Source organism: Manis javanica, chromosome 8, assembly GCF_040802235.1.
Source record: "Manis javanica isolate MJ-LG chromosome 8, MJ_LKY, whole genome shotgun sequence".
Classification (NCBI taxonomy): Eukaryota; Metazoa; Chordata; class Mammalia; order Pholidota; family Manidae; genus Manis; species Manis javanica.
In genome coordinates this window covers 40,103,954-40,130,367 of record NC_133163.1, presented here as the reverse complement: position 1 = coordinate 40,130,367, position 26,414 = coordinate 40,103,954, and the positions used below count along the sequence as shown (strand labels likewise).

General features: G+C 35.3%; 1 protein-coding gene across 11 annotated transcripts in view; it reads left to right on the top strand.

Moving 5' to 3' along the window:
- Nucleotides 1–26,414, top strand: part of LRRC9 (leucine rich repeat containing 9) — a 143,087-nt gene that overhangs the window by 98,758 nt on the left and 17,915 nt on the right. For all 11 annotated transcript variants that reach the window (XM_073242302.1, XM_073242309.1, XM_073242308.1 and 8 more), the window contains 7 exons: nt 1,350–1,570; nt 2,936–3,058; nt 12,562–12,692; nt 14,617–14,725; nt 15,947–16,095; nt 19,239–19,375; nt 21,301–21,518. In XM_073242302.1, the coding sequence (XP_073098403.1) occupies nt 1,350–1,570; nt 2,936–3,058; nt 12,562–12,692; nt 14,617–14,725; nt 15,947–16,095; nt 19,239–19,375; nt 21,301–21,518 (1,088 nt within the window). The remainder of the gene's footprint in view (nt 1–1,349; nt 1,571–2,935; nt 3,059–12,561; nt 12,693–14,616; nt 14,726–15,946; nt 16,096–19,238; nt 19,376–21,300; nt 21,519–26,414) is intronic.

Here is a 26,414-nt window from a genome sequence, read left to right as displayed (position 1 = left end):
TAGTTCTTTTTCCTGACTCTTAATGCTCTCTGCACTCCTTTACAGTATTTACTACCTTTTCCAAAAAATAGAAAAGTTTTCAAAAAATTACATAGGCCCAAGCAAGTATTAAATATCTTTAAAAACAGCTTGTATAATATTTGTTCTACTTTATTTTAATGGCTGTTAACAATATGCTTCTAAAACTTGCTTGATCATAAGAATCACTTGAGATACTTAATGAATATACAGATTTACAGGCCTCTCCTCTGTAGATTTTAGTTGAGTAAACCTGTAGGCAGTACAGGTGTCTGTGTTGAGAACCATCACCAGTCTTCCATTTCTATACAGTCCGGTGTTAGCTTTGCTTTCTGTGTACAGTTGAGCACCTACTTCCTTTTTATTCCCCTCCATAAGCCTACTGAAAGGAAGACTCCTCCAACCTATATTTTCCCTATACCCACTTTTCAAAGAACATACCTACCCCACCACACTTTAACAGATATTTCTCTTCTTAGTTCCAGACACATATAGGCTTATTATCCATTTAAGGATTTTTGCTTTAATGGTTTTATACTAATTTGCCCTACATTGATTTCAATGCTCCATAGTCCCTTGATAGAGGCTGGTGTAAAAGGCAAGCATGGGTAAAACTTATCAAGGACCAATTATTTGCCAAAAGCTACAACTGACACTTTTCAAGTGCCATTCCATTTAATTCTGCAACTCCTTAGGAGTAGATTTCAGGATGTCCATTTTGTACAGGAAAATGAGTCTCAGAGGTTATGTGATTTTACATAATTTACCTATTGTCTCATATCTAGTAGTGACACAATTGAAAGTTGCTTTTCAAAGTTTTTATCTTTCAATCGCACCTTTCTACAATACAATTATAAATGCCTAAAGTTCAAAATGTACATACAGGTTAGATGGTGAGAGGTGGCATTTTCTAAAGTTGTCTTAAAGCACTTTTAAGTGTTGTCCTTTAGTTCCTTACACTGAATGTTTTTAAATGGGGGGTGGTGATTATTTTAAGCTTTGTGCTATTGTGATGGTGAAGATCTTAATTAGTTCACCATTTGCAGGTTATCTGAAAGCAAAATTCAACAATTCCAACATTATACCTCCCTTAACATCTAAGGGGGATGAATCTTCTTAGAAATCCAAAATTGGAATTTAATATATTAGCTGGGACTTTATATACATTCTATCTTTCTTAAACAAAAGAGAAAAACAATAACAGTTAATATTATAGCATCCCTAAAGTCACTTGAATTTAGAAAATGAGAAAAAGTAAAATGACTAGCCAATTAATTTTTAAATTCATCTTTCAGTGCTGTCTGAATCTTTTTTTGAATTTTATTTTCTAGGCATTTCCAAGCTGACTAAATTAACTCGCCTCAGTATGAATAATAATCTTCTCACTGGTTTGGAAAAACATACTTTTGATAACATGCTTCATCTTCACTCCCTTTCTCTTGAGAACAACAGAATCACTTCATTGAGTGGTTTGCAAAAAGCTTTTACTCTAATTGAATTATACATAAACAAAAACTATATTCCTCTCAATCAGGAGATCTACAGTTTAAAGGTGACTGGTGTGGTAATGTTTTTGATTTTTAAAATATTTATTGTTTCTTTGTACTATGAAAGTAATTTATATTCACAGTATAGAATTTGGAAAATACAGAAAAATGTAAAGAAGAAAATAAAAATCAAGAACAGTAGGATTTATTAAAATGTATTTGCATTCAACTTACGTATACATACAAACATATTTATGTGTAACTGATTAGTGTCCCCACATTAATAACTTCCTAGGGTAACTTTTCTTTTAGTACTCAAAATAATCCAAGCCCCATTCCTCTTAAGAAGCAGAGCCTTCCTCAGTATTTCCAAGGGCTACCCAACCTGGTTAGGAAGTAAGATTCTTTAATATTTCCTGTTCTCAGAGCAGTTCTTGATTATCTCTTGCTTACTAGTTCTTACTGGTGGCTCCAACCCTTTGTGGTCAACTTTTTCCAGCTTTGCTCTCTTTAATTCTCCCAAAGAAACCTATAACTCAAGCATACTGTATAACAGACTTTACTGAAGGTTTGAATAAAATGGAAGCTTACTACAGCACAGAATAAGCGTTCACTTCAAATGTAATGTGGGACTTCAATGTTTCTAAAGTTCAATGTCCATTTCTTACCTCTAAAACTCACAATGGCTTCTTTCCTTTTGTTCTTACCATATTTCTAGGACTTTATCTCCTACCAAAACTATCTCCATTGTCTTGGCTTACTGTTAGTCTTCCCATTCTACTCCCCAGTGTAACTTCTTCTAAAGCTGCAGAGACTATCAAATCAATGATAGCAACAAAATAAACCTTTTGATATTATGATGCAGAGTAGTTTTACTCTCTCTTGTCTTAACCTCTCCCATCCATATCCACTCAGGGCCCTGCCTTCACAACAAAGGCACATCAAAATGTCTTGTCTAATAAGAAAGCATATTTTTCCCTTAAGATGAATTCTGCTGCTCCCTCCAGAAGCAAAAGCACTTCAGTTTTATCCCTCATCAGAAGGCAGTGTTTTCATTCCTGTTATATCTGTGTACACACATACATATTATTTAATAGGTCATTATTCCATAAATAAAGTATCTTTTAAACTTAACAAAGTTCCCTCCAAGTCTTTACCACTGATAGATAATACATTTAGCATAGCATCCTAAAAGGGATTCTGATCATTTAAAATAGACCACTGAGATACTGTACAAAATTAGACTTTACTGTCTGAAAGGGTAACCCTAGCACTAAAAAGTACACTTAAAGCACTCAAACCACTCTGAAATTATAGAGTAACTTAAACATTAAAAGTAAAGGATGGATAAATTCTTAAGGGGAAAAATCTAGCTAGAGTAATAAATATCTGCCTATCTGTATTTAAATGTAGGTATTTTTATTACCTAGGGTTTATGTAACCTGGTCATTCTAGACATGTATGGAAACATTATTGTATGGAATCAAGAAAACTACCGGTTGTTTGTAATATTTCATCTTCCAGAACTGAAAGCTTTGGATGGAATCTCAATTGTAAGTCATTTTATAACTCATAGCATTTGGGCCAACCTACATATTCACATATCTGTTGACCAAAATCATTTTGAACCCTGCTTTGTCACTAGTATGATACCCAGACTTACTATGCTTCTTAAAATCAAGGTCTCCAAAGCACAATAAATCTGGGTTTAAAATTTTTCTCTTAATTATACTAAATTGAGATGAAAGGGGAGGGAAGACTATATTTGCAAATGCCTGATTTTCACCCACTGAATTCAATGCCTAAAAAATAAAGAGCACAATTTTACAGGACAGGATAGAAAAAACTACTCTGGAGCCCTACCATCCTCTTGAACCTAAAGACAGCTTCCTATTCCCTGGAAAAAACTGTTGTTACTATTTAAGAAAAATACATTTGAACCAACAAATGGCACGTGAGTGTTACTAGTAAACTGTAAAGAAAAATAACACAGAACATAGGACTGAATAAGAAAGGACTATTTAGAAACTTGGATTCTGTAACAAGCAAGTTCATACAGAGTTCCTGATTTCCAGCTAATAGGGTAGGTTCATGACAAATATGTGAAGAATAAAAAGGTTCCCGCTGGAACATTGCCTAGGTCCTGTCAGACAATAAAACTCATAAAATTTTCTAGAAAATTGAGAGATGGTTCATGATTATTTGAGACTTTGAGGTGCTTTGAGAAGATGATGAATTCTAGACCTTCTTTTTTTCAGGACCCTCCTCAGAATGGACAATCAAAAACATTCTCTCCCCAACACAAATTCCCTAGACTCTTGTATAACTAGGCTTTATTTAGGTGTTGCTCTTGTTGCTAGGCAGCCGAGTCTGGGGCCGGCTCTCCCTGTGTGCTAGGTGAAACCTCAGCCCGGATAGGGGCGGGCTCTTGACTGATGGGGAAAGAATTTACTGTCAGGTTGAACAAGTGCCAGCAAGAAAGGAATTCATTAAAGCGAGAGTAGTAGCAAATGTCAGCACCCTTGAAGGCAGTAGGGAACAAGGAAGAACGGAGGGAGGAAAGCAAAGTTCACTGAACGCCTGCTTGTCATCGGGCAGATCTTTTGCCAGCTCCTAGAGACAGAATCACCTCGTGTCCAGTGTCTGCTTTATGTGTATGACAAGGGAATTATATCCCCACCACTCCAGAATTTGGGGGAGCCACGGAGCACTGAATGGAGTGAGATGATGTTCTGAGAAATCACCACAGCAAAAAACGGAAATTTTGGGGCAGGCTGCTAAAGAACAAATGGTCACAGTTCCATTCAGGTCATCCAGGCAACAGACATGTGCAAATCCTTCCCTATTCAGTGGTTCCTGCAGCCATTTCCCTCCTGGTCTGAAACAAAACAGGGAGAGAAGAAAAGCATTGCATTTAAGACTAGAAAACTGAATGGAATAACAAAGTGATGAAGATATCACTGGAGGTGCAGGTTGGCGAGTTTTTGTCTTCATTGTGAAAAAATAATTCAGAGATAAAGTGCAATAGGCTTATGAAGCAAAAAAGTTTATTTGATAAGACAGTACACACTCAGAAGGGAGTGTGGGCAACCTCAGAGAGGAGGTGCACTTAAGGGTTTAGGGTTTGGGGTTTTATAGGGTGTTTTGGGTAGGGGTCGGCATGGTATATACATGTGATTAATAATTCCTTTGAAGTTTTGTCTTAAGAAAAGGGTTATTTAGGTGACCGTGTTGATCCCATCTTGGCATTCTTGATCTGCACGGGTTTGTTTACATTCCAGAGGTCTGTCTCTCATCCTGGTTACAAAGTTACTTAGGTCATTAAGGGGCTGTTGCAGAAACTGTGGGAACTACGAACAGGGAGTCGGGGCACCGAGAAGTTTAGCAAGAAGCAATATATTGGTGCCGGCCCTGGCTCAGCGGATTCCTATCCAAAGGCTGAGCCCCAAGTTCAGCGGGACCATGCCTATTACACATTCACTACAAGGGTGAAGGAGAGTCAGCCCCCACGAATGTTGCAGAGGGAGCTGTTAGTGTACTATAGGTTCAGCCAGAACGCTAGTTATGTTTTAACCCATCTCAGTAAAGGATATCCTCTTGTAAACTAATGGGCCTACATGACTGTGATCAACTAGCTGTTCCATATCACTGGATCCTGGTGGGCGTACATTGTTACATTGCTTCAAACTCAAGCACCCTGGTATTCTCTGCGTTCTTAAAGCCTTAAAAGAAACATTGTCCCTTTTCTTGGCTTAGCTTCCTACCACAGCGCTAGAAGTAGAGGAAGAACAGCATATAGATTAAGTTAAAGAATAAACTGGGTCTTATTCACAGGCTAAGTATATTTTTCTAGTAGCATGACCCTTGTCCCGTTTCCCTCCTCTATCTTACTTTCATTGAGGGTTGTTTTAAAAATAGTCTTATGAAAGTAAGTACTGCCTTTCCTCTGATGATGATGTTGAAGATCTCATCCTTCCTGTTTCTCTTGCCCTCACTTGAAAGGCCACATGAGAAAGTACTTATAGAAATAAGTGTAAGAAAAAATTTTTTTCCCTAAGGAAAAGTTATGCTCTACTCACTGACAATTAAATCATTTAACAATTTTCCTTTTCACATTGCCTACCTAAAAGTTCAGGGCCAAATTTATGTTTCAATAACAGAAAACCTATAGGATATATGGTCTTATCCTCAGTTTTGATCTATTCTAACCTATATCACTCTTGCTTTTGATCTTCACTATTTTTTATTTGCATTTTACTATTTGATTGTGTTTCCTGTAAGCTACCACAAACTCATAGTGGAATGAGGTAGAATATAAATATATGAATTAATAGTGGGACATGATGACTTAACTAATTTATACTTTCATTGAGAGATAATGGGAAGGCATTAATTATTTGTGAGTAAGGGGAAAACATACTCAAAACTATGTATTAGGAAATTTAAAATAACAGCAGTATTTACAGTAATAGATGGAAGACCAATAGGAGGCTATTAGAATAGTCTACATGTGAGGTAATGAGAACATGGACCAAGGGAAAGTGAATTTAAAAATGGAAAGCTGAAAGATATGAGAAATACTGGGGAGAATTGACAGAACTTGGCAACCAACTGGATTTGAGAGACAAAGAAAGGGAAGAGTAAAAGATGTCTACAAGGTTTGACTCTATGCCAGAAAGAGATATTATACCAGAAATATGAATATAGGCAGAAAAGCAATTGTCAGGAATAAGATTATTAGTGTTAGACACACTGTTTTATATGATGGTGGATCATCTGACTGAAAATGTCAAGAAGGCAGTTTAAAACACAGGACTTAATTTAGATATGGCAACTTAATTTGTTTAGATTTGGAAGTAATTTGAAGAAAGTTGACAGTTAAAAAACAAAAGCATATGTAAGATTGAGGAAAAAGTAGAGAAATTAAAGAAATCTAAGCAAAACTTTAATACTTCCATTTAGGAAATGTAAAGAAGGTAAAAAGCCACAAAAATCAGGTGCAGAGGAAGATAAAGAACAATCTAATCCTAGTGTTTGTGATGTAAATGGACATGAACTTTAGAAATGCATAGTCTAAATCCTTTATGTTATGGATGAACACAAAGAACTCCAGAGAATTTATATGACTTATTCCAAGTGGCATGACTCTTTGATGATAATGCATAGACAGCTGAGCTTCACTCTCTATCCAAAGCTCTGTGAACATCTAATCATATTGCCTTCTTTGGAGCTAGAGTGAAAACCAAGGAGCCAACTGGGCAGTTGCATTTTCATTTTATCCCCTTTCTATATACTTCTAATTTTTAAATATTTTTCTAGGAAAAGATTGCCAACACCCGATTTAGAAGGACACTAATCAGATGTTATTTTTATGACTATGAAAAATGCAAAAGCAGTGGTACTTCTAAGGGAATTAATGTGTTCTTAGATTTATTTTCAACCATAAGAAACATAACTAGTAGATGTGTGTGTGTGTGTATATTAAGAGGTTTATTACAAGGAATATTTAACAATTATGGGGACTGTCTGAGCAAGTCTGAAATCCACTGGGCAACCCATCAGAAAGAGAAAATTACGGGAAAGCTGGAATTCATGGTCATAGACAAAGGCTGCTGTCATAGGTGGATTTCTTCTTTCAGGAAAGTCTCAGCTGCTTTTAAGGTCTTTCAATTGTTTGAATCCAGTTTATCCAAGTTGATCTTCTAATTGAAGTCAACAAAGTAGGAGGTTTAATTATACCTGCCAAATACCTTCACAGCAACACCTACATTAATGTTTGACAGAGTAAATGGAGACTAGCTGCACTTTCTTTGCAGCTCTGTTGTTTGGTGCATATACCTTTAAGATATCTAGTAGATGAACCCTTTCATTAGTATGTAGTGTCCCTCTCTGTCCATGGTGATTTCCTTTGCACTGAAGTCTGTTTTATCAGATATTAATATAGCCACTGCTGCTTTCTTTTGATTAATGTTTGTGTGTAATGTTTTGCCATCCTTATACTGCAATCTGCATGTATTATATTTGAAATGAGTTTCTTATTGACAGTATATAGTTGGATCATGTTCTTTTCTCCACCTCCAAATTCTATCTTTTCAATGGTGAGTGTAGAACATTTCCATTTAAGGTAATTATTGACAAGTTAGTGCTTCAGTCTGCAGTTTTATTTTTGTTTTGTTTGTTTCCTCTATTTACCTTTCTTCTTTTTCAGAAAGAGAAAGCTTCCTGTGAACAATTTGAACATTCTATAGAATTCTATTTTGATTTATCAAGTGTTTTCAGTATGTCTCTCTCTTATATAAATTTTTTAGGGAATGCTCTAGGTATTATATTACATGTACATAATTTATAATCTATTAATGTTGACATTTTTAACAGTTGAGTTTATAAAGGGTTAGAAATCTAACCTCCTTTTAAGTTTTTCTCCTGTCCTGTTTATAACTGTCTTAAATATTTCCTATATATATATATATATATATGTATATATATATATATATACTAAGAACTGCAACAGACAATGTACTTTTTTGCTTCAACTGATCAAATATAATTTAGAATACTCAAGAGGAGAAGGAACCTCTATTGTATTTAAATCTTTCCAATGTTCTTCTTTCCTGTTATTCCCAGATTCCTCTTTTCTTTCTTTGCTTTTTTTTCTGTTTCAAGAACTACTATTAACCATTCTTTTAGCATAGGAAGGACCACTGTTGACAAATTTGGTTTAATTGTGCTTCGTCTGAGAATGTCTTAATTTTGCCTTCATTTCTGAATGAAAACAGAACACAGGATTCTGTGTTGGTAATTCTGGGTTTGTGTGAGAAGGTGGCACAACATTCTCCAAAAGAGAACCACAACATCTCTGGTTTCCATGGATTCTGATGAGAAATGATGAGAAATCTGCTGTACTTCAGATTGGTTTTTTCCTCATAAAGTAAGATTTTGTTTCTCTCTCACTGCTTTCAAGCTTTTTTCTGCCTTTAGTTATCAGAAATTTGATTATGGTTATGATTTATGTCTTGACATGGATTTTTAGGGGTTTCCTTTTTTGAGGGTTTGTTCAGCTTCTGGAATCTGAGATTTATGTATGGGGAAATGTGGGAAATTTTCAGCCATTATTTCTTCCAGTACTTTTCAGCCCCACTATATTTCTCCTCTTGTTCTAGGAATCCAATGTCCCACATGTCCAGGATATGGTCTGTCTTGGTGAGGTGAAGCTCATTATTTTAAAAGTCTGTTTTCTCTCTTTTGTTCAGATTGAGTAATTTCTTCTGTTCAATATTCAAGTTAACTGATTCTTTCCTCTTGTTCTCTTTATTCTGCTGTTGAGCCCAACCACTGTGTTTATTTGGTTATAGTATTTTTCAGTTCTAAAATTTCTATTTGGTTCTTCTTTATGTTCAATTTCTTAGCTGACACTTTTTTCTTTGCTAAGAGTTTCTATTTTTACATGTTTCAAATTTATTCATAATTGCTCATTAAAGCATTTTGTGGTGGCTGTCCTGAAGTTCTTGTCAGATAATTATAACATCTGTGTCATTTGGTGTTGATGTTTGTTGATTATCTTTTCACATTCAAATTGAGGTCTTGGTAGGCTAGTTTCTTCTATTTTATTCTGGACATTTTGGGTAGTATGTCATAGACTGTGGATCTTGTTCAACTCTTCTATTTTAGCAAGCCTTCTTTGACATTGCACTGGTAAGGAGATGGGGCAGCACTTTGTTGCTGTCAGATGAGAGATAAAAGTCCAGGGTCCCCCACTTGGCCTCTATTAACACCTTAGATGTTGTGCTTCGTTAACTACGAGGTAGGTTAGGAACTCCCCCTCCCAATAAGCATCCACTGACTCATCCTGACTAGGAAAGGCAGAAGTACCTTATTAATGCTTCACAGACATTATTACTGCATGGAAGTGTAGTGTGATCTGTAGTAACACTTGTGTGTATGGGTGCATTACTGCTGGGAGAGGATGAAGGTTCAGGCTCCCCATTCAGCAGGGCTTATTAGGGAGCAGTACCTTGTTAAAGTTGAGCAAGGGAAGAAATCTGTACTCCCCTTCTGCTTTTAGTGGTGTAGATGGAGCCATAGTTTATTCCATGGTGTTTGGCTGGAATAGACCCATTATTGTCTAAAAGTTTTCTGTCTTGCTAGGTTTCCCTTTTCCTACTCTTTTAACTAGAAAGAGCAGCTTTTATGTGGAACTTCCTTTGTTTTGTTTTCTCTTGGTGGTGTTTCTGGATTCCTTGCTTCTCCAGCACCTAATCTGGCATATATAAGACAAAATCCCAGTCTAAAGGAAAAACTCACTTCCAAGTGTTTCCTTTACTCTCCCACTTATTGCCACACTCACGGCACTTATGACACCAAATATGTGGGCTTTCCACGCTTTCAAGAAATTTTCCAACACTAGTTGGGTATCCTAGAACTCAACTGAATTCTGACACTGTCTACCTAGAAATAGCATCAGATCCAACAGGCTAAAGGCTCAGTCCCACAATACTGCCTCGTACCCACTTCAGATGCCTATTACAAGTCCAGACTGTCACCTGTGTTCTGACTAACCGGCTGTAAATAGGAAGTTCCCATGACCCTTTTCTTGGGTTTGATTAATTTGCTAGAGCAGCTCATAAAACTCAGGAAAACATTTACTTACTAGATTACTGGTTTATAAAGAGGATATAATTTAGCAACAGCCAGATAGAAAAGATACATAGAGCAAGGTATAGGAAGGGGCACCAAGCTTCCATGCTCTGTCTCAGCATACCACTCTCTATACATTCACAAACCCAGAAACTCTCCAAATCCCCTCCTTTTGGGTTTTGGCTTTTAATAAAGACATGCCCCTCCATAGGCATGATTGATTAAATCGTTGGCCACTGGTGACTGATTCAACCCCAGAGGTCACGGGTAGGACTCAAAGTTCCAACCCTCTAATTATGGTTGTTTCTTCTGGCAACTTGCCTCCATCCTTAGGGACTTACCAAAAGTTACCTCATTAACATAATCAAATGGAAAGAAGCTTGTTATGAATAACAAGACATTCCTTTCACCTTTATGGCTCTGGAGCTATTTCAGGAACTGATGGCAAGAGACCAAACAGCATAACAAAAGATGGTCCTATAGCTCTCATATAGGAAATTACAAGGGTTTTAGGAGCTCTGTGCCAAGAACAGTGGACAAAGTCCAAATATATATTTCTTATTATAAATCACAATATCATAGTCCACTCCCTGGTCTTTGAACACAGATCTCTAAGAGCAAAATGATCATAAAATTCAAAAGATACTGGCACATCACTAATCCTATTCAGTCATTATCCAGTCCATAGTCATATGAAAATGTCTCTCGGCATAAGGCCACTCAGATCTACAGGCTTCTATTATTAACCTTGTCAGGTTCCAAGGGCAGGACTGGTCTCATAAAACATAGCTTCATCCTTTCAGGCATCTGATGTAACTGGGCTACGAGACACTGTTCCCTCCTGCTCTGAGCCTCTTTTGGTATGTTAATATAGTGTTGGACTTCCCTCATTATACAACCTATTTATTAATTCCTGTACCCATAACTACTATTTCTCCTCTCCATTTATACCCAAACTTCCTACCTTGGGAAGGGACAACAGGCTTGGCCAGTGTGCTGGTCTAGATTGTGGACAGCAATATTAGTCCAGCAAGTACCTCTCTATCAGTCCATTCTTGTTCAGATAGGGTAAGCTTATATAGGTGCAGAGCTAGTGGACTATTTTAGCCACTAGCCAAAACATTAGCCTCAATTTTGCCAGATGTGGGTGAAGGCAGAACTCACCCCCAGAAGCCTTCAGGAATTCTGACATAAGATTTAAAGACATAGTTACAATTTCTTGCTTAGGAATCACTGTTTCCAGCACTCATATTGCAGCCATGGTCCTGTAACCATTGCATCAGGTAGGGAAAAAGTTGGGGTGATGTGGAGAAGAAGAAACAAGTGTAGTGGTCATACAAGTATCATCTCCCTTAGCAAGAATTGTCTAGTCATGCTGGCATGCTTCCTCACATCCACCAGAAGGACAGAGAAATCCATCCAGTGGGGACACTCCTTTAGCCCCCCTCACATTCATGTTGAGTGTGAGCACTCTCACGAAGGCATGTAAGCTAGCCCTTCATGCTTTATCTCCCTGTTTCAAACAACCCATGCTGTAATTGCCCGTCCAATTCTCTACCAAATTAGTACTCTCAGGAGGGTATCTTTGTGCCCATTGTTGGACATTATGGGCTGTTAAGTGTGTTCCTTAGTCTGAAGAAATAACAGCTGTCATATTGGTGAAGTATCTTCTGTCCTAGTTCTTTTATAGAACTCTGAGCATTTGCATTTACTGCTGGGTAAGCAAAACTCAGTCCAGAGTCAGTATCTATTCCTGTGAAGACCCATTTGCAAACTCCCAGGGCCACCAGCATCAGCTGACTTGCCAGGGCTTTCCCACAAAGAGAAATTTGCCACCGCCATCTGCAATCTCTTTTTTGCTGGCGGACAGAACAGTTCTTACTGTGTGCCTCAGAAGGTGCAAGAGGAATATGTCTAGACTCAGTCCATCTCTGCATTTTGTAGATACCCATGTCTACCTATTTCATGGACCAAGGTGGACACCTTAAGTGAGCATATGGGATATCTGCTTGTCCACTCCAGTCCCCTTCCACACCTGGAAGGGAGTTCTGATGGGCATCAACATGTCTTACTTCTTTAATGTACTTGTCAAAACTCCATAGAGCTGTGCCCCATATGGCCAGGTCTCCATTGCTCTCCTGTCTGACCATATGGCCAGGCCAGAAACAGTGAATGAAAACCAAATATGTATTTGCATTATAAATCACAGTAACACACCAGGGAAAGACCACAGTGTCATTCCTTGGGTCCCAAGTTCCCCAGCTCTTCTGCCTTCTTCTCTGCTCCTTTCAGTCTCATGTCTATTTTATATATAATGGGCAAGGTTTTAGCTGTACTTGTAAGAGGAATAGGGAGAAATTAGTCCACTTCATTTTGACCTGGAAACAAAGAAAATGTCATTTTGTCCTTTGTAAATATATAGGAACCACCAGAGACTGAATGTGCAAAAGATTTGTTTGGAGGCAGACTTACTTCTGACATGATTGCAGAACGACAAGGACATTCAAACTTTACCCAAATGCAAGAACTGAACTGGACTTCATCATCCATCAGGTACAATCACTTTTATTATATACTTTTTGACATTCTAATTAAATGTGTAAATATTATTACCATTTTTGTAGGTTTATAATTTAGACATCTTTTCTAAATACAACCAGTAATTTAGAAAATCATCTCCCTTACTTCAAAATCTCATGCTAATGTTACCACCTTTTACAGTGCATTAATAATTTTTATTATCACACCCTATGATTTAAAACATCATCAGTTTCTTTCTAAGACCTTATATTTCCCTTTTCTTTTATAACCAGGCTTTTAAAACTAAAACATACTGGGATTGCTCCCTACATCGTGTCACTGTAATCCAGTGCAGCCTGCCTCCCACTGCCACCATTCCTCTGATGCTATTCTGGTTAGAATCTTCTTCTCTCCACTCTTCTCCAGCCCAAACTCAGCCCCCACATGAATATTCAGTTACTGTCTAGAAATGATCTAGGAGACAACAGCTGTTGTTACCCAAGCCAAAAGTTTTAGGAGCCATTTCTCTCTCTGCTTTGTCCTCTTATGTTTAATTAACCGCCTTGTTCCACACAGTCTGTGTCTTATGTCTCATACTTCCCCTATCTTTCCATAGTCACTGCCATTGGCCTATGTCCAGAAATGAACTTTAGAAACTCTCTTCATGATCTTTTTGGTTTTCATCTTACATAACCTACCCTGCAAATTCATCTATTATCCATACTGCCTTCTAAGATGCAAGTTTCATCAGATCACTTCCTGTCTCAATATTGTTAAGTGTCTTTCCATTATCTACAGAATAAAATTTAAAGTCCCTTCATATGGCATAAAAGACTCTTTAATTACCTGTCTATTTTTATCTCTTAAAACCCTTACCTTTACTGTCCTATAACTCTTCATACTCCAGAAATTCTAAAATACAACCAGAATTTGTTCCTTAATCTCAATCTTATGAGGATGCTTCATGTTTCTGCCTTCGATTGTGCCTGGTCTACTGCCTGAAACTCTTTCTGACTTGCCTATCAATGCCCATAAATTCTCCAGGTCTCATTTTAAGATCTTTCTCCCCTGTAAAGTCATTCCTGACTTCCCCACATAGGTTTTTCTTTCCCTTAAATGCCATTACACCTAACTCTATTATAGCAATTTTCTATTTTTATTTTATTTTTTTCTGGATCCCATTTCTTGAGGGAAGAGACAATGTCTTTTCATGTTTGTTGCAGCCTTTCCAAACAAATTGCATGTAGAAAATACTAATGGAAATATGTTGAATGAATGAATGACTCATTAATGGATCAAAGTGTGAAATAACTGTAATTTCATAGTTTGGGTTTGTTTAAAGAAGTGGTTAGAGCTTTATGCTCTTCCCTGTCATTGTTCAAAGAAGGTGAACACTTGTAAAGCTATGGACTAGGAATCAAGCATTTTGTTTAATTATCAAAATACCTTTACAACATGGAATGCCATAAAAGTTTTCAGGAGATCCCACAGAAAACTATTTCCCAAACCTTACCTGCTTTCTCCTTTTCTTTCCCATCCTTCATTTCTTCCTGGAATTTCAGAAATAACCTATTTCACATATATCCTTGCAGTTTACAACCTAAAAATCTTATGATTTACCATATCAACTTCACTACAATTTTATGAACATGTATGTGAATATATAAATAAAAGAAATTGGAGATGTTTATTTTAAAAGCTTTTTTTATGATAATACTATGTTTATGTAGGAATAACCATGTTTTTAAATCAGTAAAATTCTCTCATTTTCTTACAAATGTGCCTAACAAAAAGATCTTTTTGTCTGGTCACTTGACCTATAAATTTTACATTAAGGCAATTGTTTTTCATAGCATATATCAGATGAGAATTTTTTTTTATGCATTTGGGGTTCTACATGAGGGATTCATCCATATAATTTTCCAATTAAAATTATATTTACTTTGTCTAAATTCAGGACTGTGGATTTGATTCCAGTTGACCAATTTAGAAATTTATGTAATGTGAATCTACAGAACAATAATCTTAGTTCATTTAGTGGATTAATCTATCTGCCCAATGTGAAGGTGGGTCACTCACAAACTTTCTTTTTATCTTTCAAGGTTTTCAATGCAAGTTGTATTCTTTAATTTGGGTTAAAATATATTTCTGTGTTATTAAAGAAGAGAAATTATTCCTAAAGTTTCCTTCCACCAAGCAAGAAAAAGTATTACTTTCCAAAGTTATTTTGGTTGACATCAGTTTTATGTGATTGTCTTATAAATAGTAAATCTTATTCTGCAGTAGGTGATGGGATGGAAGGCTGCCTCTGTAGTGAGTGAATATAGAATGAAGGTAGAGGACGTTGTGGTTCTCAAAGCAGCCTCTTGCCTCCTATCCTATAGCTTTGACCTAGCCATCTGCAAAAGGCTTTTTAAACAAAGGGAAATAAAAATCTCTCCAACTAAAGAGTTATTTTATCTAAATTTGGAGAAGTCAGGAATTCAGACTGAAGAAGCTGAGCTGTTTTCTAGGGTCTCCATTATTTTGTTTAAAATGTCATTTCCCAGCATGTCGGATAATAAAACCACATTCAAAACCAAATCCAGACAATTTGGGATATAAAAATTTACATCATTTTTGAATGGATGAAGTAGATGTGGTACATATACACAACAGAATATCACTCAGCCATAAAACAGAAGGAAATCTTGCCATTTCTGACAGTGTGGATGGCCCTGGAATGTATCATGCTAAGCAAAATAAGTCAGGCAAAGACAAATACCATATGATTTCACTTGTGTGTGGAATCTAAGAAGAAACACATGACAAAAACAGAAAAGAAATAGACCCATAAATACTAACAACAAACTGTTGGTTATCATAGGGAGGTGGGTGGAGAGGCGGGTGAAAGAGGTGAAGGGGATAAAGAGGTACAAACTTCAAATAAAAAATAAATTAGCCATAGGAATGCAAGTACAACATAGAGAACATAACCAATAATATTGTGATGTCTTGGTGTGTTACAGAGGGCAAATTCAATTACTGTGGTGAGCATTTAGTAATGTATATAATTATCAGTTCCCTGTGTTGTACATCTGAAACCCACATAATACTGTATATCAACTATATTCCAATAAAAAACTGTATTATTTTTAACCCTGATATGTCATTAAATTATGTTGTATAGTCCAAGTTTCTCCATACCATTTTAATAGTTTTTAGAATGTTGATAATATCAAGCCAAAGATACATATACAGCACAGTTCATATTGTAATGTTTGATTAATAGGGTATTCTTTCTGTAGGTCTTATGCCTCAACTATAATCATATTGAATCAATCATGCCCAGACTAAAGCCTCAGACTCACCTGACCAGCAGACAACTACTGTACCAAAAAGTACCTTCAAGTGGCTATGGACAGCAAGGAACTTCAAAAATAAACAAAATAAACAGGTATTATTCTTTTTTCTTACAATTACAAATAATTTTGGCTGGGGATTTTTAAAAGCAGTTACATTAATGATAGCAGTAACATACATTTAGCTTATTTTAATACTTAATGGCTACATGCCAAAAATAAACTTCGCAAATAAAAATATTTAAAATATTCCTTTGTTATTGCTTTTTCCCTGCTCGCTCCATTTCGTACCCAGTTTGTAAAAAATGAAAAAATTTGGGGTGTTTAATGACCTTGTTTTCTCTTAATTGAGATATAATTTATATACCATAACACTCAACCCTCTGTATACAAATCAGTGATATTTAAGTACATTCACAAGTTGTGCAACCATTCTAACCGTCTAATTCCAGAACATTGTCATCACCCCACACAAGAGCCCTTACCCAGTAGCACTGACTTAGGTTTCTTTTAATCTTGTATTTGTTTCTAAATGTTTTCCTCTTGTCACTTAATGTCCCAGCATCAAGATACTTAATGAAGAAGATAAGGACACACCTCTCACCTTCCACATTTTTGGTAGAACATAAAGAGATATATATCTTTCCAAGTCAGAATACTCTCATTTCAGTTGCCCCAATGAAGAGCATTTCTTACATTTTTATCAGTAAAATTTTATCAATTTTATTGAACTATAATTTACATATATTAAAACTTACCAGTATAAGTGTACAGTTTAATGAATTTTGACTAATGTACTACAATCAAGGTACAAACCATTCCTATCCCAAAAACTTCCCTTATATCTCTTTGTAATTCCTTCCCCCAACACCTGGGCCCCTGACAACTACCACTGATGTGCTTTCTATCACTATAAATTTGCCTTTTTCTAGAATTTCATAGGATTAGAATCATATAGTAAGTAGTATTTGGTGTCTGGCTCTTTCACTTAGCATAATTCATTTGAGATTCATCTGTGTTGTTGCAAATGTCAGTAATTGATTTCATTTATTACAGAGAAGATACCATTATATAGACTATATGACAAGTTGTTTATCTGTTTACCTTTAATGAACATTTGGGTTGTTTCCAGTTTGAGACTAATTTGATTAAAGCTTCTATGAACATTTCATTTACACATATCCTTTATATTGGGAACTATTTATATTTGTTTTTTTAATAGCTTTATTGAAGTACAGCTTGCTTACCATATTCATTCATTTTAAGTGTATAATTTTTACTAAATTTATAGAGTTGTGCAACTATTACTGTAGTACAGTTTGAGAACATTTCTGTTACACCACAAAAGACCTCTTGCGTACATTTGCTGTCAATTCCCCTTCCCACTTCTAGCTCCAGGAAGCCACTAATCCACTTTCTATCGAGTTTTATTTTCTAGACATTTCATATAAATGGAATTACATAATATGTGGTTTTTTGTATCTGACTTCTTGGCATGCTTTTGAGGCTTGTCCATGTTATAGCATGTATTAGTAGTTCATTCTTTCTTATTGCTGAATATATCACATATTCCATTGTGTGGATATGCTGCATTATGTTTATCCATTCACCAGCTGATGGACATTTGGACTGTTTCCACTTTGGGGCCAGTATGAATAATGCTTCTATAAACATCTTTGAAGAGGTATTTGTTTGCACGTACATTTTCTCTTTGGTAGATACCTAAAAACAAAATCTCTGTGTTGTACAGTAACTTAATGTTTAACTTTTTAAAAAACTGCCAAAGTGGTTGTACCATTTTACATTACCAAGAGCAGTTTACAGATATTCTAATGTCTCCACATCCTCACCAATACTTGTTATTATCTTTTTGATTATAGCCATTCTAGTGGATTCAAAGTGGTATCTCACTGATTTACAAGTATTTTCTCTCAATGTGTGGGTTGTCTTATTATTTTCCTAAATGGCATCTTTCAAAGGAATTTTAATTTTGATAAAGTCCAGTTTATCAACTTTTTCTTATAAACTGTGATTTGGTATTGTACCTAAGAATTCTGCCTAACCTAGGGTCACAAAGATATTCTCATGTTTTCTTCAAAATGTTTCACTTATTTGTCTTACATTTAGGATGATGATCCATTTTGAGTAAATTTTTAGGTATATTGTGAGGTAATGTGAGGTCGAAATTCATGTTTTGCATGTGGATATCCATTTATCCCAGCACAATTTGTTTGAAATATATCCATACCCCCATTGAATTGCCATGGTACCTTTGTTGAAAATCAATTGACCAGAAATGCAAAAGTCTATTTCTGGACTCTTAATTATATTCCATAGATCTGTGTGTCTCTCCTTTTGCCAGTACCCAGCTGGTTTGTTTCCTGTAGCTATAAAATAAGTTTTGAAATTGGGGATTGCAAGCCCTCCAACTTTGTTCTTTTTAAACGTTGTTTGGATTTTTGAGGTTCTTTACATTTCCTTATAAATGTTAGAAAAAGGTGGTTATATTCTGTAGGGAAAAAAACCTGCTGGGCTTTTTTTTTTTTTAGAGAGAGACTGCTTTGACTCTATTGATGAACTTGAGGAGGACTGTTATTTTTAGTAATATTGAGTAATATTAGAAAATCCATGAACATGGAATATTTCTCCACTTATTTAGATCTATAATTTATCTCAGCAATGTTTTATAGTTTTCTGTGTATACATTTTGTACTACTTCTGTTAAATTTTTTCTGAAGTATTTTATTCTTTTTTTTTACTATTTTGAATAGAATTCTTAATTTCATTCTCAATTTATTGCTGATAAATAGGAATCCAATTGATTTTTTTAAATCTTTTACCCTGTTATCTTGCGGAAATTATTTATTAGTGCAATAGTAGTTTTTTGGTGGATTCCTTAGGATTTTCTAAATCATGTCATCTGAGAATAAAGACAGTTCTACTTTTCTGATCTGGATGCATCTTTTTTTCTTTTTCTTCCTTGATGGCACTCTTGCTTTTAATTTTGACTAACTCTTTATATACTTTGTTCTTTACCATCTAAAAATATTTTTAAAGAATAAAAAATTATTATTATATGAAATGTAAATATACAACATATTGTAGTTTTTTATTTATTAGTAAATTCATTTTTGTTTTTTTAACTTCAATTTATAGTAAGTACATACCAGACCACCTTTTTACAATACAGCTGGCTTGAAATAAAGTTTATGGGCTTAAAGTGACATGTGTTTTTCAGAGATACAATGAACAATGAAAATTTGCCTCCAATAATGCACAGTTTAGAAGTTCTTCATTTGGGCTATAATGGAATTTGTAATTTAAATCAGCTGCAGCTTAACAGACTAAAAAATTTAAAATTCCTCTTTCTACAGGGTGAGTAGCAACACCATTAATGTGTAAGTCTTTATTAAAAACTGATTTGATTATCATCCTGTTTTGATAAGCAAATATAAGCACTGCCATTTACTTAAAACAAATTCATTGACAAAAATATTTTAGTTTTCACAAATGGGATTTTATGGATTTACTTAGATAAATAATGTAAATGTGATATTCTAGGGCTAAAAAATATTGCCTTAGACTGCAATATTTTATAGCCCTATGAAACACAATAGTCTAGGGTTATATGTATAATTACATTATAATTTACTTTTATATCATATTCAATTTTTAAAAATAGAAATAAGCAGTGAATTATTCACAAGTACTTATTACACCTAGAATTGTGCTAAGTACTAAGAAAAGTACAGAGATACTGTATTACTGTATATAATTGAGATCCTTGCTCCAAATAGTTTTAAGATCTCTGCCTGTGGAGATACACTGAACCAAAGATGAATTAAGTTCTGACTAACATAAGTGCAATTGAAGTTTAAAGAGAAATTGAAACATTAACTCCTGCACATACCTAGGATTCCAAAAGATTGATAGAATTTAGACTGAAGGTGAGCATGACTGAGAGCTTTACAAGCATCAGCAAGAAGAGTCACAGGGGCACAATTGTGGTGTCTATAGTCCAACTCTTGGAAAGGGACCAACCTGATGAAAAAGAGTATGTGATCCTCTGAGAATTGTAAAGCCTCTAAGCAGGATCTAGTTAATGGATAATGATTATTTTTCAGGTGGAAATAGCTGGGAATTTAAATATTTAGCAAAGTAAGGGGGGGAAAAAACAAGATTTGGAACATTTGTCTAACAATAAGTATTTAACGACATAGAAGAAAGGTTGGGAAATCCATTCATGAGACATGTGCAGAGATATCTGTATAGTTGATCTGAGTATAGTAACTTTTTTTAAATGACAGGCCCTTTATAGATCATATTTAAAAAATGTTAAAGCATCTTTTTACCAATCAAAAGTGCTCATGAATAGGGTCAAAAACATAGAGAGTTAGCCTGAAAAGAAAAAGAAATTGAGCACAAAAATGACCGATCTTTTAAAAGAGACGGTGACATACAAAAAAAGCAGACAGCCTAACCCTGGAAGGTCTGTTTTATTCTCTTAACATAAAGCTGCAGTGTATTCTGCCATGTCTAGCATGGCAAATCAGAGCAGGGAAGCTTACACAAGAAGTGAGGCAGTTTACTTTGACAATAACAGCTACTGTTTACTTAGTCATTGGGCAAGGTGTTTGTCTACATATATGATCTCGTTCAACCTTTACAGCAACCCAGCATGGTAAGTAATTTTACAAAAAAGAAATCGAATCTGACTTTGGTTAAGTAACTAAGTCTATGCTTATCAGTGGTATGGCACAGAGTCAAACACGACTCTGACTCCAAAGTTCATGCATTTTCTATCCAGTGTGAGTAATGTAATAAGGGCCTGGGCCAGAGTGGTGTCAGGGGGAAGGGTGAAAGGTGAGTCCAAAAATGCAGCTTAAAAGAAGGAAATATTAGCACTTAACTAATTAGATATATAAGGAGAGAAAAAATAGTTCCAGATGTTTTCATGATTTCAGTAGGAGATAAAGCAAAAAGAGGGACTAAAGCCAGACAAAGTCATGGGGAAAGGTTGCTCATTTGCAGTAGGGAAAGATTAGTTTGTGTTGTCACAGTTTTGGGAAAAAATGGAAACTTTTTCACTGGACCACAGGTCAGGATTGGGGATGTGTATTCTAGAATTATCCCAGAGAAGATGGTGGGTGAAGTCATAAATACTTAGGTAATAAGTAATATGTTCTTTTTAATACTTTACTTTTTAAAAAATCACTTGAAAAAATACTTAAATGAAGTTAGATAACCTTTTATTCAGGAAGTTTGGCTCACCATTCATGTCATGATTTATCTTTTCTCAGGGAATAAAATCAGTCATGTTGAAGGGCTTGACAATTTAGTAGCCCTTCAAGAATTGGTAGTGGACCATAACCGCATCAGAGCATTTAATGACAGTGCCTTTGCCAAACCCAGCTCTCTGTTGACACTTCACCTGGAGGAAAACAGACTACAAGAGCTGAGCAAATTACAACCTTTGGTAAAACTAGAGAAACTGTTCCTAGGATATAATAAAATCCAGGTAACATTATTTTGGTTTTTGTTATGAGATTTTACACAACTTACTTCCTTTGAATATAAGCTTCCAAACACAGCAAGGAAAATTTTGCTGGGGTGTTACTCATCATTTATATGCTATCTAATGCTCTTTATTGCAGAGGCATGTAAATAGTCTGTGAGGCGAGATGTCCACCCTGCTTCTAGCCTAAACCCAACCAATCCACATGCAGCCACCTGCTAAAAAGGTTATCTCTAAATGTTTGAAAGCTCCTCACAGCAGTCTCTCTAAGAGATGTCTTTTTTCCCTGACTGTTCTTGATCCAAGCTATTTCTGCATTTCAATCCCAGACACCCTCTGCCCTTTAAATTTGGCATATGTACTTGGTGTAGCCAACATTTGATTCAACTCCTGATAATAGGCTTTGACTTAGCTTTAATAGTCCGTCTCTCCCCACTCAATATTTCCTTAGATAGGATCCTGCCTTAGTTTGTTTTTGGGTTTTTCTTGCTTTTTTTTAATTGAAATATCATGGTTATACAATCTTATATTGGTTTCAAATATACAACACAGTGGCTCAATAGTTACCCATATTATTAAATCCTCACCCCCTCTAGTGTGATTACTATCTGTCAAGATAGAAAGATATTACAGAATCATTGACTGTATTCTCCGTGCTGTACTATTTCTGTAACTAACTTATATTATGATTAAGAATTTTGTGCCCCTTTATCCCCCTCACCATCACCCACCTGCCACAGCTCCTCCCCCATGGTAACCACCAGTTACTTCTCAGTGTCTATGAGGCTACTGCTGTTACGTTCATTCTGTTTTGCTTTGTTTTTATATTCCACAAATAAGTGAAATCATAGGGTATTTATCTTTCTCTAACTGGCTTATTTCACTGACATAATATCCTCTAGATCCATCCATGTTGTTGCAAATGGTAGGATTTCTTTTATTTTTATGGCTGAATAATGTTCTATTGTGTTTATGTACCACATGTTCTTTATCCATTCATCTATTATTGATGGACACTTAGGTTGTTTCCATATCTTGGTTATTATAAATAACGTAGTAGTGAACATAGAGGTTCATATGTCTTTTCAAATAAGGAATTTTGTGTTCTTTGGTTAAATTCCTAGAAGTGGAATTACTTGGTCCTATAGTATTTCTATTTTTAATTTTTTGAGGAACCTCATACTGTTTTCCTCAATGGTTAAACTAGTTTACATTCCCACCAGCAGTGTAGGAGGGTTCCCCTTTCTCCACATCCTTGCTGGCATTTGCTGTTCTTAGTCTTTTCAATACTGGCTATCCTAACTGGTGTGAGGTGATATCTCATTGTGGATTTGATTTGCATTTCCATGATCATCAGCTATGTGCAGCATCTTCTCATGTGCCTGTTGGCCATCTGTATTCTTTGGGAAAATTGTTCAGGTCTTCCACCCATTTATTTTAATTGGAGTATTTGTTTTTTGGGTGTTGAGTGTATGAGTTCTTTATGTATTTTGGATGTTAACCCCTTATCAGATGAGTCATTTAAGAATATATTCTCCCATAATGTAGGATACCTTTTTGTTCTACTGATGGTGTCCTTTGCTGTACAGAAGCTTCTTAGATTGATGTAGTCCCACTTGTTCATTTTTTATTTTGTTTCCTTTGCCCGAGGATAAGTGTCCAGGCAAAAACTGCTCATACTTATGTTCAAAAGATTTTTGCCCAAGTTTTCTTCTAAGAGTTTTATGGTTTCATGTCTTACATTCAGGTCTTTAATTAATTTTGAGTTTATTTTTGTGTATGGAGTTAGACAGTAATCCAGTTTCATTCTCTTGCATGTAGCTGTCCAGTTTTCCCGGCACCAGTTATTGAAGAGGCTGTCTTCTCCCCATTGTATATTCATGACTCATTTATCATATATCAATTGACTATATATATGTGGGTTTTCATTTGGGCTTTCTATTATGTTCCATTGATCTATAGGTCTGTTCTTGGCCAGTACCAAATTGTCTTGATTACTGTGGCTTTGTAGTAGAGCTTGAAGTTTGGAAGCAAGATTTATTGCTTCCCTGCTTTATTCTTCCTTCTCAGGATTGCTTTGGCTATTCGGAGTCTTTTGTGGTTCCATATGAATTTTAGAGTATTTGTTCCAGTTCATTGAAGAATGCTATTGATATTTTGATAGGGATTGCATTGAATCTGTAGATTGCTTTAGGCAGGCTGGCCATTTTGACAATATTAATTCTTCCTAGCCAAGAGCATGGGATGAATTTCCATTTGTTAGTGTCCCCTTTAATTTCTCTTAGGAGTGTCTTGTAGTTTTCAGAGTACAGGTCTTGTACCTCCTTGGTTAGGTTTATTCCTGGGTATTTTATTCTTTTTGGTGGAATTGTAAATAGAATTGTTTTCCTAATTTTTCTTTCTGCTAGTTCATTGTTAGTATACAGAAACACAACAGATTTCTGTGTATTAATTTTGTATCCTGCAACTTTGCTGAATCTAGTTATTAGTTCTAATAGTTTTTTCTGGAGTCTTTAGGGTTTTCTATGTATAAGATCATGTCATCTGCAAATAGTAACAGTTTAACTTTTACTGATTTGGATACCTTTTATATCTTTGTGTTGTCTGATTGCTGTGGCTAGCACCATATTGAATAAAGGCGGTGAGAGTGGATATCCTTGTCTTGTTTCTAATCTTAGAGGAAAAGCTTTTAGCTTTTTGCCATTCAGTATAATGTTAGCTGTGGGTTTGTCATATATGGCCTTTATTATGTTGAGGTACTTACCCTTTATACCCATTTTGTTGAGAGTTTTTATCATGAATGGATGTTGAATTCTGTCAAATGCTTTTTTAGCATCTATTGAAATGATCATGTGGTTTTTATCCTTTTTGTTAATGTGGTGTATGGTGTTGGTTGGTTTATGAATATTATACCACCCTTGCATTCCTGGAGTAAATCCCACTTGGTCATGATGGATGATCCTTTTGATATGCTTTTGAATTTGTTTTGCTTATATTTTGTTGAGGATTTTCACATCTATTTTCATCAGGGATATTCTATAATTTCCTTTTTTTTGGTTTTGGTATTAGAGTGATGCTGGCTTCACAGAATGAGTTTGGAAGTATTCCCTCCTCTTCTATGTTTTGAAATATTTTAAGAGAAATAGGTATTAGCTCTTCTTCAAATATTTGGTAGAATGCAGCTATGAGGCTGTCTGGTCGTGGTGTTTTGTTTATTGGTAGTTTTTTGATTACCAGTTCAGTTTTGTTTCTGGTAATTGATCTTTTCAGATTTCTGTTTCTTCCTGGGTCAGTCTAGGAAGGTTGTACCTGCCAGAAAGTTGTCCATTTCTTCTGGGTTGTCCAATTTATTGACATATAATTTTTCATATTCACTAATAATTCTTTGCATTTCCATGGTACCTGTTGTGACTATTCCTTCTTCATTTCTAATTCTATTTATTTTTGTACTCTCTCTTTTTTTCTTGGTAAGTACAGTTAGGGGTTTATCTATTTTGTTTATTTTCTCAAAGAACCAGCTCTTGGTTTCATTGATTTATTCTATTGTTTTATTCTTCTCTATTTATTTCTGCTCTGATCTTTATTTTTCTCTCCTTCTACTAACTTAGGGCTTTATTTGTTCTTCTTTTTCTAGTTTCTTTAATTGTGAGTTTAGTTTAGACTGTTTATTTGCAGTTGTTCTTAATTTCTTGAGGTAGGCCTGTATTGTTCTATACTTCCCTTTAAGAGCTGCTTTTGCCATGTCCCACAAATTTTGAACTGTTGAGTTTTTGTTTTCATTTGTCTCCATGTATTGCTTGATTTCTCTTTTAATGTGTTCATTGATCCCTTGGTTATATAGAAACATGTTGTTTAGCCTGCATGTTTGTAGCCTTTTGTGTTTTCTTTGTGTAATTTATTTCCAGTTTCATACTATTGGGTGTGAGAAGCTGCTTGACACAATTTCGATCTTTTTTAATTTCTTGAGGCTCTTTTTGTGAGCTAATATGTGCTTTATTCTGGAGAACATTCAATGTACACTTGAGAAAAATCTGTATACTCCTGCTTTGGAGTGGAATGTTCTGTAGATATCTGTTAAGTACGTCTGATCTAATATATTGTTCAGTGCCTGTGTTTCCTTATTTATTTTCTGTCTGGTTGATCTGTCTATTGATGTGAGAGATATGTAAAGTCTCCTAAAATAAACATGTTGCAATCCATTTCCCCCTTTAATTCTGTTAGTCTTTGTTTTACATATTTAGGTACTTCTATGTTGGGTGCATAGGTATTTATATCCTCTTGTTGGACTGACCCCTTTATCATTGTGTAATGCCCTTTGTCTCTTGTTACTTTCTTTGTTTTGAAATCTATTTTGTCTGATGTAAGTACAGCTACTTCTGCTTTTTTCTCCATTTTTTGCATGAAATATTTTCTTTCATCCCTTCACTTTTAATCTGTGTATGTCTTTGAGTCTGATATGAGTTTCCTGTAAGGAGCATATAGTTGGGTCTTGTTTCTTTATCCATTCTGCTCCTGTATGTCTTTTCATTGGTGCATTTAGTCTATTTACATTTAAGGTAATTATTGGTAGGTATGTACTTTTTGGCATTTTAGTAATTGTTTTCTGGTTGTTTTTATAGCTCCTCTCTGTTCCTTTCTTCCTCTCTCATACTCTTCTCTTGTTATTGAAGATTTTCTTTAATATTATGGTTGGAGTTTTCTTCTTTAATTTTTTGTGTATCTATTAAAGGCTTTAGGTTTATGGCTACTGTTAGGTTCAGGAATAGCTTCCCGAGTATATAGCAGTCTATATTAACTTGATAATTGCTCTATTTCAAACACAACCCAGAAGTACTTCTTTTTTCCTCTTCCTCCTTCTCCACATTTTATGTATTAGATGCCATAATCTGCACTTTTTGG